At 43.2% G+C, this 14,824-nt stretch overlaps 1 protein-coding gene across 1 annotated transcript; it reads left to right on the top strand.

Annotated features, from left to right (window-relative positions):
• The first annotated feature begins 6,607 nt into the window (after positions 1-6,607).
• LOC121522242 (trichohyalin-like) lies at positions 6,608-10,054 on the top strand. The gene has a single exon (XM_041806395.1). It carries the CDS (start codon positions 6,608-6,610, stop codon positions 10,052-10,054), a length of 3,447 nt encoding a protein of 1,148 aa, XP_041662329.1.
• The last annotated feature ends 4,770 nt before the right edge of the window (positions 10,055-14,824 follow it).

The raw sequence follows: 14,824 nt of genomic DNA, 5'->3' as shown, positions 1-14,824 counted from the left end.
CTCTCCAAAAATAAGACTCTCAAACACTAGGACTATCCAACACTAGGACTCTGCAAAACTAGGACTACCCAACATTAGGACTATCCAACACTAGGACTCTCCAACACTAGGACAACCCAACATTAGGACTCTCCAACTCTAGGACTCTCCAACACTAGGACTACCCAACATTAGGACTACCCAACATTAGGACTATCCAACACTAGGACTATCCAACACTAGGACTCTCCAACACTAGGACTCTCCAACACTAGGACTACCCAACACTAGGACTCTCCAACACTAGGTCTCTCCAACACTAAGACTACCCAACATTAGGACTCTCCAACACTAGGTCTCTCCAACACTAGGACTCTCCAATACTAGGACTACCCAACATTAGGACTCTCCAACACTAGGACTACCCAACATTAGGACTATCCAACACTAGGACTCTCCAACACTAGGACTCTCCAACACTAGGACTACCCAACATTAGGACTCTCCAACACTAGGACTCTCCAACACTAGGACTATCCAACACTAGGACTCTCCAAAACTAGGACTACCCAACATTAGGACTACCCAACATTAGGACTCTCCAACACTAGGACTCTCCAAAAATAAGACTCTCCAACACTAGGACTCTCCAACACTAGGACTCTGCAAAACTAGGACTACCCAACATTAGGACTATCCAACACTAGGACTCTCCAACACTAGGACAACCCAACATTAGGACTCTCCAACTCTAGGACTCTCCAACACTAGGACTACCCAACATTAGGACTACCCAACATTAGGACTATCCAACACTAGGACTATCCAACACTAGGACTCTCCAACACTAGGACTCTCCAACACTAGGACTACCCAACACTAGGACTCTCCAACACTAGGTCTCTCCAACACTAAGACTACCCAACATTAGGACTCTCCAACACTAGGTCTCTCCAACACTAGGACTCTCCAATACTAGGACTACCCAACATTAGGACTCTCCAACACTAGGACTACCCAACATTAGGACTATCCAACATTAGGACTATCCAACACTAGGACTCTCCAACACTAGGACTACCCAACATTAGGACTCTCCAACACTAGGACTCTCCAACACTAGGACAACCCAACATTAGGACTCTCCAACTCTAGGACTCTCCAACACTAGGACTACCCAACATTAGGACTATCCAACACTAGGACTCTCCAACACTAGGACAACCCAACATTAGGACTCTCCAACTCTAGGACTCTCCAACACTAGGACAACCCAACATTAGGACTCTCCAACTCTAGGACTCTCCAACACTAGGACTACCCAACATTAGGACTACCCAACATTAGGACTATCCAACACTAGGACTATCCAACACTAGGACTCTCCAACACTAGGACTCTCCAACACTAGGACTACCCAACACTAGGACTCTCCAACACTAGGTCTCTCCAACACTAAGACTACCCAACATTAGGACTCTCCAACACTAGGTCTCTCCAACACTAGGACTCTCCAATACTAGGACTACCCAACATTAGGACTCTCCAACACTAGGACTACCCAACATTAGGACTATCCAACATTAGGACTATCCAACACTAGGACTCTCCAACACTAGGACTACCCAACATTAGGACTCTCCAACACTAGGACTCTCCAACACTAGGACTATCCAACACTAGGACTCTCCAAAACTAGGACTACCCAACATTAGGACTACCCAACATTAGGACTCTCCAACACTAGGACTCTCCAAAAATAAGACTCTCCAACACTAGGACTCTCCAACACTAGGACTACCCAACACTAGGACTCTCCAACACTAGGTCTCTCCAACACTAGGACTATCCAACACTAGGACTATCCAACGCTAGGACTCTCCAACACTAGGACTACCCAACATTAGGACTCTCCAACACTAGGACTCTCCAACATTAGGACTACCCAACACTAGGACTCTCCAACACTAGGTCTCTCCAACACTAGGACTACCCAACATTAGGACTATCCAACACTAGGACTATCCAACACTAGGACTCTCCAACACTAGGACTACCCAACACTAGGACTCTCCAACACTAGGTCTCTCCAACACTAAGACTACCCAACATTAGGACTCTCCAACACTAGGTCTCTCCAACACTAGGACTCTCCAATACTAGGACTACCCAACATTAGGACTCTCCAACACTAGGACTACCCAACATTAGGACTATCCAACATTAGGACTATCCAACACTAGGACTCTCCAACACTAGGACTACCCAACATTAGGACTCTCCAACACTAGGACTCTCCAACACTAGGACTATCCAACACTAGGACTCTCCAAAACTAGGACTACCCAACATTAGGACTACCCAACATTAGGACTCTCCAACACTAGGACTCTCCAAAAATAAGACTCTCCAACACTAGGACTCTCCAACACTAGGACTACCCAACACTAGGACTCTCCAACACTAGGTCTCTCCAACACTAGGACTATCCAACACTAGGACTATCCAACGCTAGGACTCTCCAACACTAGGACTACCCAACATTAGGACTCTCCAACACTAGGACTCTCCAACATTAGGACTACCCAACACTAGGACTCTCCAACACTAGGTCTCTCCAACACTAGGACTACCCAACATTAGGACTATCCAACACTAGGACTATCCAACACTAGGACTCTCCAACACTAGGACTACCCAACACTAGGACTCTCCAACACTAGGTCTCTCCAACACTAGGACTACCCAACACTAGGACTCTCCAACACTAGGACTCTCCAACACTAGGACTACCCAACACTAGGACTCTCCAACACTAGGTCTCTCCAACACTAGGACTCTCCAACACTAGGACTACCCAACACTAGGACTCTCCAACACTAGGACTCTCCAACACTAGGACTACCCAACATTAGGACTCTCCAACACTAGGACTCTCCAACACTAGGACTACCCAACATTAGGACTCTCCAACACTAGGACTACCCAACATTAGGACTCTCCAACACTAGGACTCTCCAACACTAGGACTACCCAACACTAGGACTCTCCAACACTAGGACTCTCCAACACTAGGACTACCCAACACTAGGACTCTCCAACACTAGGACTCTCCAACACCAGGACTACCCAACATTAGGACTCTCCAACACTAGGACTCTCCAACACTAGGACTACCCAACATTAGGACTCTCCAACACTAGGACTACCCAACATTAGGACTCTCCAACACTAGGACTCTCCAACACTAGGACTACCCAACACTAGGACTCTCCAACACTAGGACTCTCCAACACTAGGACTACCCAACACTAGGACTCTCCAACACTAGGACTCTCCAACACTAGGACTACCCAACATTAGGACTCTCCAACACTAGGACTCTTCAACAATAGGACTATCCTCAGGTCAGCTGCTGCTCCACACACACACACACACATACACACACCCCTCTGCACCACACACACATACTCCTGCTCCACACACACACTCCTGCTCCACACACACACTCCTGCTCCACACACACAGACTGGCTGATTTCTACAGTCATGAAATCTCAGAGTCTGAGTTATGTTACTCAGAGTTACTGATTTCATCAGACCTGCTGGACAGAGAGTCAGAGTCAAACATGTTAGATCATTTGTACTCCATGAATCTGAGGAGGCATTCAGACTGTAAACGAAGGGTTAACCCCAAGGCTGTTTCACACTGGAAGAACATCTGTGCTGGGAATACTGGTTCTACTGGTCTGAAAATCAGCTGTGATAATGGTATCAGGCCAAAACCTCCTTTCTCCAAAAAGCTGGAGTTTTATTGAATCTAACCCTGGATGGTGACAGTCAGCATCATTCTGGGGTAAAATCTGTAGCTCCCACTGACAGATGTATGAAGGTTTTAAACCAACACCAGCGGTCTGCTCTGAACCAGGGGTGTTGTGTTGGTCTATTACCTATCTATGAGTATAGCCATGCCTATCACTAATAACTATTATATTTCCTCAGTAACAGTGAGATTAGTCCTCCTACTGCAACCGTCCTCCAGTGGAGACAGAAAACTGCAGATTTAATCACAGTTTTTTATTATCATTATTGATTATTTATGTTTTTATTTTCAAACATGTTAACAACCAGCATATGACACATAAAAGTTTGACTCTAAAGTTTGTGTTCATGCAGTTTGAAGTCATTCCTGATAAAACTGTTTAAAATAAACTGTTTTAGGGTGGATTTGTAAAGACAACAGGAGTTTAACAGTTCAGAGTTCATCGACAGAAAGAAAAAGTTCCAGATTTATAACTCTAGATGTCTCTCCCTGATTAGTTTGTTCTTTTTAACATTAGTGCAGCTTCTGCTTTAAACAAACATGTTTGAATTATGCATTTAAATCAGTAGTAAATCGATACTTTGATGGGTCTGGTGTGATTAAGAACTCAGTGATAGTGGGTACAGACTCTGATTTATCCAACATGAGACAAAAAAGAGGAAAACAAAAAAGAAACAGAATTAAAAAACAGTCAACAGCCTGATATCATTATTTAAAATAAATGCAAATTAAAATGCATGCTTTTACAGCAGTGTATCACATTTATGATATGAAGAACGCTGTAACACCGCTTCAACAAAACGCCTCGCCCTGGCTCACTGATGAAGGACCAGACGATCTGATGGAAACAGGACGGTTTACAGCAGAGTCACAGCGGAGCGCTCAGAAACACATTTCTCAGCGTGTTTTCACTCCTACCGGTCCGTACATGCTCTTTAACATGTTTTATCAGCGGTAAAATCTTCCACACAGCCCAGTTTTCTTCTTCGTGTGTTTTGCTGGCTACTTCCTCTTCTTCGTTGGTGGTTAAACAGCGGTTTGCAAACCAATTAGACTGTAAATACTGTCACATTTATTTACCTCTGAATGGTTGGCACGTATTCAACCTGTACTGAACCATGAAAAACCCTTAGACCCCTACCAGACACCCTCTATTCTCCTCACTTATCCTGATTTAAACGTTCTAGGGGGCCGGATGGGAAGCTTTCAGGGGCCTCATGTGGCCCCCGGGCCACCTGTTGATGATCAGCTGAAAAGACAGAAATGATGCTGGAACAGTTTTCTCACATAGAACACAGTGAGCTGAATGTGTGGACGCGTCTTTACCCAGAATTCCTCAGTGAAATCTCCACGTGTGGTCAGAATGAGTGTTAGAACGCAGCAGGAAACATCCAGAAAGATTCAGGAGCAGAGGCGGCGTTTGTCTCTGCGAGGGTGTTACAGAGTCATTTCATGAAGTTTAAGACGCACCGGTTAGCTCAATGCTAATGCTAACGCTTTAACAAAGCTCATCCTGTTTACTGATGGCGTCGGTGTTATCCAGTCTGAAGACTGCTCCGACCAATCAGTGTCATTTAAGGAGAAAGGGGTGGGTGCCTGTGGGCGGGGCTTAGTTGTACTGGAAGCTGATAGCGGTGATTTCTGACATCTGTCAGTAGCTCAGATGTGAGGACGGTGGAGCTGCAGGTTGGAGCAGCAAAGATCTTCACTGACAGCTTTCATATCTGACCCTCCTCCCTCCTGCCTCCACACGTGTCTGTGACGGTTACAGCTGACCGGTGCAGTCATCGTCCCAGAACCAAGAGATAAAGTTGAGTGGCCTGTAGGGGTTAGAAGTGGGGAAAAATGGCAGGGAAAATGGTGAAAAGGGGTTAAAGAGCGGCAAAAGATGGGCTAATAGAGGCACAGATTAGATCAAAGAGGACATAAAGAGTTACTAACATGCAAACAAGGGTGGGGAAATGTGAAAAAGGGTTAAAAGAGGCAGAAAAAGATACTAAAAATGGGTTTAAAGTGGCAGAGATGTTGCAAAAAATGTCCAGATTAAGTCACGAAAGAGGTTAAAGGTGACAAAAACAGGTCAAAGGTGGAATAAATAAACAGAACAGTGTTGAAAGGGTGTGAAAAAGTGGCAAGAATAAAATATTTCTACATCAGAACCCAATAACAACTGGACTCTTTCAGCTCCAAAATGAAGTCACTGTTAGCCAGGAAGCTAGCATCAATGCTACTGGTAGCATCAGTAAACCTGGTAGAGAAGAGAAACATGCTGATGCAGCATCAGGCTGTTAGCATGTAGCAGTAGAGGTTAGCATATCTGACATACAGATGATGGTTGACTAGGATGCAGTCAGCTAGTTCAGCAGCAGATGTCCAGTTTATGAGCTGTTTTTATTAACGAGTAGCTAAAGTGTTTGGTACCCTGACGCCTCCCTGTTCTACTAATATCACACAGTAATGGCAGTAATGCTAAACACTGCACTTTAACACTACTGAACAGTGATGATGAGCAGCTTCATCATCATTTCTGGTCACATCCACACTCATCCTCTGATAGAGTGGGTGTGTCAGAGCGTTGGTTTAAGGGTGAAACACAAACGCCGGACTCTTCAGCTCCTCTGCCATGTCAGTGAAAAGTTCAGGCTGAGGATGGAAGCACCAAAGAACGATCTAGAGGCCGACTGCCTCGTTAAATGATGTGGACAGAAACAGAGAATGAGAACACAATTAAGAGGGTGAAATGATAACGGACAATGATGGAAATACAGGAGCATCAAAGAGAAGGGGAAATATATTTATTATTCTAATGAGGAGGCACAACGACAAGAACACCGCCAGATTTACAAAGTTAGGAAGAAGAAAGACGACAGAAGTCCAGACAGAGGAGCAGCAGAACGCTGACTCCAGCAGATATCACTGTGAAACTGCTTCCTCTCACTTTAACACGTCATTACCACAGGAGGAGAAGTCACGTTACAGAGCGTCAGAGGAGGAGTCACCGTTACAGAGCGTCAGAGGAGGAGTCACGTTACAGAGCGTCAGAGGAGGAGTCACGTTACAGAGCGTCAGAGGAGGAGTCACGTTACAGAGCGTCAGAGGAGGAGCCAACGTTACAGAGCGTCAGAGGAGGAGTCACGTTACAGAGCGTCGGAGGAGGAGTCACGTTACAGAGCGTCAGAGGAGGAGCCAACGTTACAGAGCGTCGGAGGAGGAGTCACGTTACAGAGCGTCGGAGGAGGAGTCACGTTACAGAGCGTCAGAGGAGGAGTCAACGTTACAGAGCGTCAGAGGAGAAGTCACGTTACAGAGCGTCAGAGGAGGAGTCAACGTTACAGAGCGTCAGAGGAGGAGTCACGTTACAGAACATCAGAGGAGGAGTCACGTTACAGAGCGTCAGAGGAGGAGTCACGTTACAGAACGTCAGAGGAGGAGTCAACGTTACAGGGCGTCAGAGGAGGAGTCACGTTACAGAGCGTCAGAGGAGGAGTCACGATACAGAGCGTCAGAGGAGGAGTCACGTTACAGAGCGTCAGAGGAGGAGCCAACGTTACAGAGCGTCGGAGGAGGAGTCACGTTACAGAGCGTCAGAGGAGGAGTCACGTTACAGAGCGTCAGAGGAGGAGTCACGTTACAGAGCGTCAGAGGAGGAGTCACGTTACAGAGCGTCAGAGGAGGAGTCACGTTACAGAGCGTCAGAGGAGGAGTCACCGTTACAGAGCGTCAGAGGAGGAGTCACGTTACAGAGCGTCAGAGGAGGAGTCACGTTACAGAGCGTCAGAGGAGGAGTCACGTTACAGAGCGTCAGAGGAGGAGCCAACGTTACAGAGCGTCAGAGGAGGAGTCACGTTACAGAGCGTCGGAGGAGGAGTCACGTTACAGAGCGTCAGAGGAGGAGCCAACGTTACAGAGCGTCGGAGGAGGAGTCACGTTACAGAGCGTCGGAGGAGGAGTCACGTTACAGAGCGTCAGAGGAGGAGTCACGTTACAGAGCGTCAGAGGAGAAGTCACGTTACAGAGCGTCAGAGGAGGAGTCACCGTTACAGAGCGTCAGAGGAGGAGTCACGTTACAGAGCGTCAGAGGAGGAGTCAACGTTACAGAGCGTCAGAGGAGGAGTCACGTTACAGAGCGTCAGAGGAGGAGTCACGTTACAGAGCGTCAGAGGAGGAGTCACGTTACAGAGCGTCAGAGGAGGAGTCACGTTACAGAGCGTCAGAGGAGGAGTCACGTTACAGAGCGTCAGAGGAGGAGTCACGTTACAGAGCGTCAGAGGAGGAGTCACGTTACAGAACGTCAGAGGAGGAGTCAACGTTACAGGGCGTCAGAGGAGGAGTCACGTTACACAACGTCAGAGGAGTCAACGTTACAGGGCGTCAGAGGAGGAGTCAACGTTACAGAGCGTCAGAGGAGGAGTCACGTTACAGAACATCAGAGGAGGAGTCACCGTTACAGAGCGTCAGAGGAGTCAACGTTACAGAGCGTCAGAGGAGGAGTCACGTTACAGAGCGTCAGAGGAGGAGTCACGTTACAGAGCGTCAGAGGAGGAGTCACGTTACAGAGCGTCAGAGGAGGAGTCACGTTACAGAACGTCAGAGGAGGAGTCAACGTTACAGGGCGTCAGAGGAGGAGTCACGTTACAGAACGTCAGAGGAGGAGTCACGTTACAGAGCGTCAGAGGAGGAGTCACGTTACAGAGCGTCAGAGGAGGAGTCAACGTTACAGAGCATCAGAGGAGGAGTCACGTTACAGAGCGTCAGAGGAGGAGTCACGTTACAGAACGTCAGAGGAGGAGTCAACGTTACAGGGCGTCAGAGGAGGAGTCACGTTACAGAGCGTCAGAGGAGGAGTCACGTTACAGAGCGTCGGAGGAGGAGTCACGTTACAGAGCGTCAGAGGAGGAGTCACGTTACAGAACGTCAGAGGAGGAGTCAACGTTACAGGGCGTCAGAGGAGGAGTCAACGTTACAGAGCGTCAGAGGAGGAGTCACGTTACAGAACGTCAGAGGAGGAGTCACGTTACAGAGCGTCAGAGGAGGAGCCAACGTTACAGAGCGTCGGAGGAGGAGTCACGTTACACAACGTCAGAGGAGTCAACGTTACAGGGCGTCAGAGGAGGAGTCACGTTACAGAGCGTCAGAGGAGGAGTCACGTTACAGAGCGTCAGAGGAGGAGTCACGTTACAGAGCGTCAGAGGAGGAGTCACGTTACAGAGCGTCAGAGGAGGAGTCACGTTACAGAACGTCAGAGGAGGAGTCACGTTACAGAGCGTCAGAGGAGGAGTCACGTTACAGAGCGTCGGAGGAGGAGTCACGTTACAGAGCGTCGGAGGAGGAGTCACGTTACAGAGCGTCAGAGGAGGAGCCAACGTTACAGAGCGTCAGAGGAGGAGTCACGTTACAGAGCGTCGGAGGAGGAGCCAACGTTACAGAGCGTCGGAGGAGGAGTCACGTTACAGAGCGTCGGAGGAGGAGTCACGTTACAGAGCGTCAGAGGAGAAGTCACGTTACAGAGCGTCAGAGGAGGAGTCAACGTTACAGAGCGTCAGAGGAGGAGTCACGTTACAGAACATCAGAGGAGGAGTCACGTTACAGAGCGTCAGAGGAGGAGTCACGTTACAGAGCGTCAGAGGAGGAGTCACGATACAGAGCGTCAGAGGAGGAGTCACGTTACAGAGCGTCAGAGGAGGAGTCACGTTACAGAGCGTCAGAGGAGGAGTCAACGTTACAGAGCGTCAGAGGAGGAGTCAACGTTACAGAGCGTCAGAGGAGGAGTCACGTTACAGAGCGTCAGAGGAGGAGTCAACGTTACAGAGCGTCAGAGGAGGAGTCAACGTTACAGAGCATCAGAGGAGGAGTCAACATTACAGAGCGTCAGAGGAGGAGTCAACGTTACAGAGCGTCAGAGGAGGAGTCAACGTTACAGAGCGTCAGAGGAGGAGTCAACGTTACAGAGCATCAGAGGAGGAGTCAACATTACAGAGCGTCAGAGGAGGAGTCACGTTACAGAGCGTCAGAGGAGGAGTCAACGTTACAGAGCATCAGAGGAGGAGTCAACATTACAGAGCGTCAGAGGAGGAGTCACGTTACAGAACGTCAGAGGAGGAGTCAACGTTACAGGGCGTCAGAGGAGGAGTCACGTTACAGAGCGTCAGAGGAGGAGTCAACGTTACAGAGCATCAGAGGAGGAGTCAACATTACAGAGCGTCAGAGGAGGAGTCACATGTTCCAACCAATCAGCAGCACAGTGACTCAGTAACAGACCGGCAGCGTCCAGAGGAAGTTCTTTCTTCATGCTGTTTAACTTTCTAACAAACTCTCCAGGATTTCAACCACAACCATGAACATTTGTCCTCAACACATTTCTTTAAACATTTCTCAGTTCTTTGTCAGCCGTCAGAAATATTAGATAAATAAATTAAATATGTTCATTAATAACTCAGGAGTACAGTCGTCTGTTTAAATTAATACTTCAGTGCAAAAACAGCCACAGTGTTCTTAATTCATGGGATATTTCATGATATTTTGAAAATTCTCTTGTTTGTCAGGATCAGGGGAGGTACCCTGACTCACCTGGATCCTAATATTCAGATCTATGTTTCTTTCAGGCACAGGTGTGATATTTCAGCTACCTGCAGAATTAATGAAGTGCGTGAGCCAACCCCAGAGGTTAATTCTCACTCATCACTGCAGCATCAGAACACACGACTGCGTCTGTGAGGGTTAGTAAACTGCCTTTGTGAAAATTATTTACTACAATATGAACACAAGAATCAGAGCCTGAAGGGGAACCCTTATCTTTCCTGTCCATCAGCCTCCTCACAGTCCTCCAGGAGTTTGATTATCTGCTGACAAATGTGTCTTTGAGTCTGACTGATGGATCGCAGCGAGCCGGAGGAAGACGGAGTGAACTGGAGGTTGTTGGGAGAGTGATGACTTTTAAAGGATCATAAAGAACCTGTGGGGGACAGCTCTGTGGAGGATTATTCAAAAGCCTTTTAATTTATGGGCTAATTCTGAGGGAAGGACTCTCTCCTCATCAAAGAAATGGTTTCAGTCTGACTGTGAGTCCTCTGACATTTCATTTGGTTCTTCCTCAGCTCCTCCTGACCGTGGAAAAATGCCGTAATGAGTGATATCACAACATCCTGAGTGGATCCAGGATTCCCAGCACCGCAGCGTTTTTAGAAAGAAACATCAAATAGCATGTGTGTATCAGCCGCTTTCATCATCACACCTCCTGCTCAGCTTTGATCTGAGGCTCTCACCTCCATTAGAGGCTGATAAACGTCCTGAAGGTCAGGCTTGTTCAAAAAAGAAAAACCCTGCTAGACGCTTCTTTTTTAGCAATTAGCAGCGGCTAATTTGACCATAAAACAGGAGATCATTAACTCTGTGAAAGTTTGATTTTGTGGCGTTGTCTCCATGCAGATGTGGAGCTCTACACACTAAAACAGATCAAAATAATGAGCATTGATGGAGGCCTCCATTCAGCACAGGACCAGACAGATGCAGCGCTGTCCTGTTTCTAAAAGAGTAGAGATAGAAAAAGCCCATCAGAGCACAGCTGTGCCTTACTAATCTTCATTTATCGGAGCCTTTAGCTAACATCAGGAGGATCTGATGGCTCCTGTTGTTTGTCCAGGTGATTGGGTTTCTGTCAGGCACTGCAGAACAAATCAACACAAATCTCCCCTCAGGTCTGATAATTGTAAAGTGGCGGTGCATGTGAGTGTGAAATGAGTAACTTTCCACAGACAGATTTCTGATGTTTGCACAGGTCTTCATTAGACAGACAGACTGTTTAGAGAGAGATCAGATCTCCTGCTGGCATCCAGCTCTGACCTCTGCTCCTCTGACCCCCCTCTGTTCACATCAACATCTACTCAGGGTTACAACCAAGGTCTGCAATCAGGGATCAGATCCTCTCTGGGTTTTATTCTTGTATTTGTCAGTTTTTAGGAAAAGAAAGAAGCTGTAAATTCAGAAATGCTCCACCTCTAACAAAGAAAGCTAAAGTCAGAACAAATGTGTTAGAAATGAAACAACAGGCTGAGAACAGCTACAACACATCCACTCATGTTGGCTTCACTGATGTTTTACTAAACTTTATTTAAAACATGCTGGATGTTTCAGTCAGCCAATCAGTGATCAACAACCTCAGTTATCTCAGTCACTTTAAAAAAGCAGGTCTAGACCGTACCCAGATCTGATCCACACGTCACCTGTGATTAATGTGAAGCACAAAGGTCAAAGGTTCTCTTCTCTCATCTAAGGTTCACCAGCAGCCAGGTTACCTGGTTAGCAGCTGTAGTCCACAGGTGTGTGAAGGTCCATCACCAGGTGAGGAGATGTTGATTACCAGGGATTATCAGCTAACGAGCTGCAGCCGTGACCGTCCATGAGAGGTGGAGGTGGGCGTGGCTAAAGTTTGACTGCAGCAGAATTTCCCCTGTTTTTACTCTATCTCTGGCAGTGGCTGCTCATAAAAACACTCGAGGAAGGGTACATTTGACTATTTTTGAGTAAAATATTTTAAACTGAGTAAAAATGACTCCCCAGATTGTCCTGTGTGAGAGCCAGCAGCTGAACATTAACATGAATGTGAGACTTCACTGTCACGCTCTTAGATTATCACTGGTCTGGTTCTGTTCCTGAGATCACAAACTGACCGGGTTTTTCTCCTAAAGTGAGGCTGATGACGGACAAACTTCTGCCTCCTACTGGAACATCATCGTTTCATCTACCTTCAGTGATTGTGGCTCAGAATCAATCCATGACAGTTTGGATTGGTTGACATTTAGGAAGTGGTGATGTTGGACTTTATAAACTCTGTAAACTTTATAAACTTTATAAACTCTGTAAACTTTATAAACTCTGTAAACTTTATAAACTTTATAAACTCTGTTAACTTTATCAACTCTGTAAACTTTATAAACTATGTAAACTTTATAAACTCTGTAAACTTTATAAACTTTATAAACTTTATAAACTCTGTAAACTTTATAAACTTTATAAACTCTGTAAACTTTATAAACTATGTAAACTTTATAAACTTTATAAACTTTATAAACTCTGTAAACTTTATAAACTTTATAAATTCTGTAAACTTTATAAACTCTGTAAACTTTATAAACTATGTAAACTTTATAAACTCTGTAAACTTGATAAACTATGTAAACTTTATAAACTTTATAAACTCTGTAAACTTTATAAACTCTGTAAACTTTATCAACTTTATAAACTATGTAAACTTGATAAACTTTATAAACTCTGTAAACTTTATCAACTTTATAAACTTAATAAACTCTGTAAACTTTATAAACTTTATAAACTCTGTAAACTTTATCAAATTTATAAACTATGTAAACTTGATAAACTTTATAAACTCTGTAAACTTTATCAACTTTATAAACTATGTAAACTTGATAAACTTTATAAACTCTGTAAACTTTATAAACTTTATAAACTTAATAAACTCTGTAAACTTTATAAACTTTATAAACTCTGTAAACTCTGTAAACTTTATAAACTATGTAAACTTTATAAACTTTATAAACTTTATAAACTCTGTAAACTTTATAAACTTTATAAACTCTGTAAACTCTGTAAACTTTATAAACTATGTAAACTTTATAAACTCTGTAAACTTTATCAACTTTATAAACTATGTAAACTTGATAAACTTTATAAACTCTGTAAACTTTATAAACTCTGTAAACTTTATCAACTTTATAAACTATGTAAACTTTATAAACTCTGTAAACTTCATAAACTTTATAAACTCTGTAAACTTTATAAACTATGTAAACTTTATAAACTTTATAAACTTTATAAACTCTGTAAACTTTATAAACTTTATAAACTCTGTAAGCTCTGTAAACTTTATAAACTCTGTAAACTTTATAAACTTTATAAACTATGTAAACTTGATAAACTTTATAAACTCTAAACTTTATCAACTTTATCAACTCTGTAAACTTTATAAACTATGTAAACTTTATAAACTCTGTAAACTTTATAAACTTTATAAACTTTATAAACTCTGTAAACTTTATAAACTTTATAAACTCTGTAAACTTTATAAACTCTGTAAACTTTATAAACTTTAAAAACTTTATAAACTCTGTAAACTTTATAAACTTTATAAACTCTGTAAACTTTATAAACTCTGTAAACTTTATAAACTATGTAAACTTTATAAACTCTGTAAACTTTATAAACTATGTTAACTTTATAAACTTTATAAACTCTGTAAACTTTATAAACTCTGTAAACTTTATCAACTTTATAAACTATGTAAACTTGATAAACTTTATAAACTCTGTAAACTTTATCAACTTTATAAACTTAATAAACTCTGTAAACTTTATAAACTTTATAAACTCTGTAAACTTTATCAAATTTATAAACTATGTAAACTTGATAAACTTTATAAACTCTGTAAACTTTATCAACTTTATAAACTTAATAAACTCTGTAAACTTTATAAACTTTATAAACTCTGTAAACTTTATCAAATTTATAAACTATGTAAACTTGATAAACTTTATAAACTCTGTAAACTTTATCAACTTTATAAACTATGTAAACTTGATAAACTTTATAAACTATGTAAACTTTATAAACTTTATAAACTTTATAAACTCTGTAAACTTTATAAACTTTATAAACTCTGTAAACTCTGTAAACTTTATAAACTATGTAAACTTTATAAACTCTGTAAACTTTATCAACTGTAAACTTTGTAAATCTAATTAACTGTCAACGTTATAAAGGCTGTAAACTTCAGAAACTGTTAACTTTGTAATTTTTGTAAACTTTATAAACTTTAAAAACTGTAAACTTTGTAAACCATATAAACCGTAAATGTTATAAACGTCGTTAACTTTATAACCTGTAAATTTTGTAATCGTTGTAAACTTTTTAAACCTTGTAAACTGTAAACATTATAAACGTTGTAAACTTTATAGACTGTTAACTTTGTAAACCTTATAAACTGTAAAGGCTGGTAATGTTGTTAACTTTA

The sequence above is a fragment of the Cheilinus undulatus genome, linkage group 15 (genome assembly GCF_018320785.1).
Source record: "Cheilinus undulatus linkage group 15, ASM1832078v1, whole genome shotgun sequence".
NCBI classification, from domain to species: Eukaryota; Metazoa; Chordata; class Actinopteri; order Labriformes; family Labridae; genus Cheilinus; species Cheilinus undulatus.
Note: the sequence above shows the minus strand (reverse complement) of the source record. Positions and strands in the feature narration are given on the sequence as shown.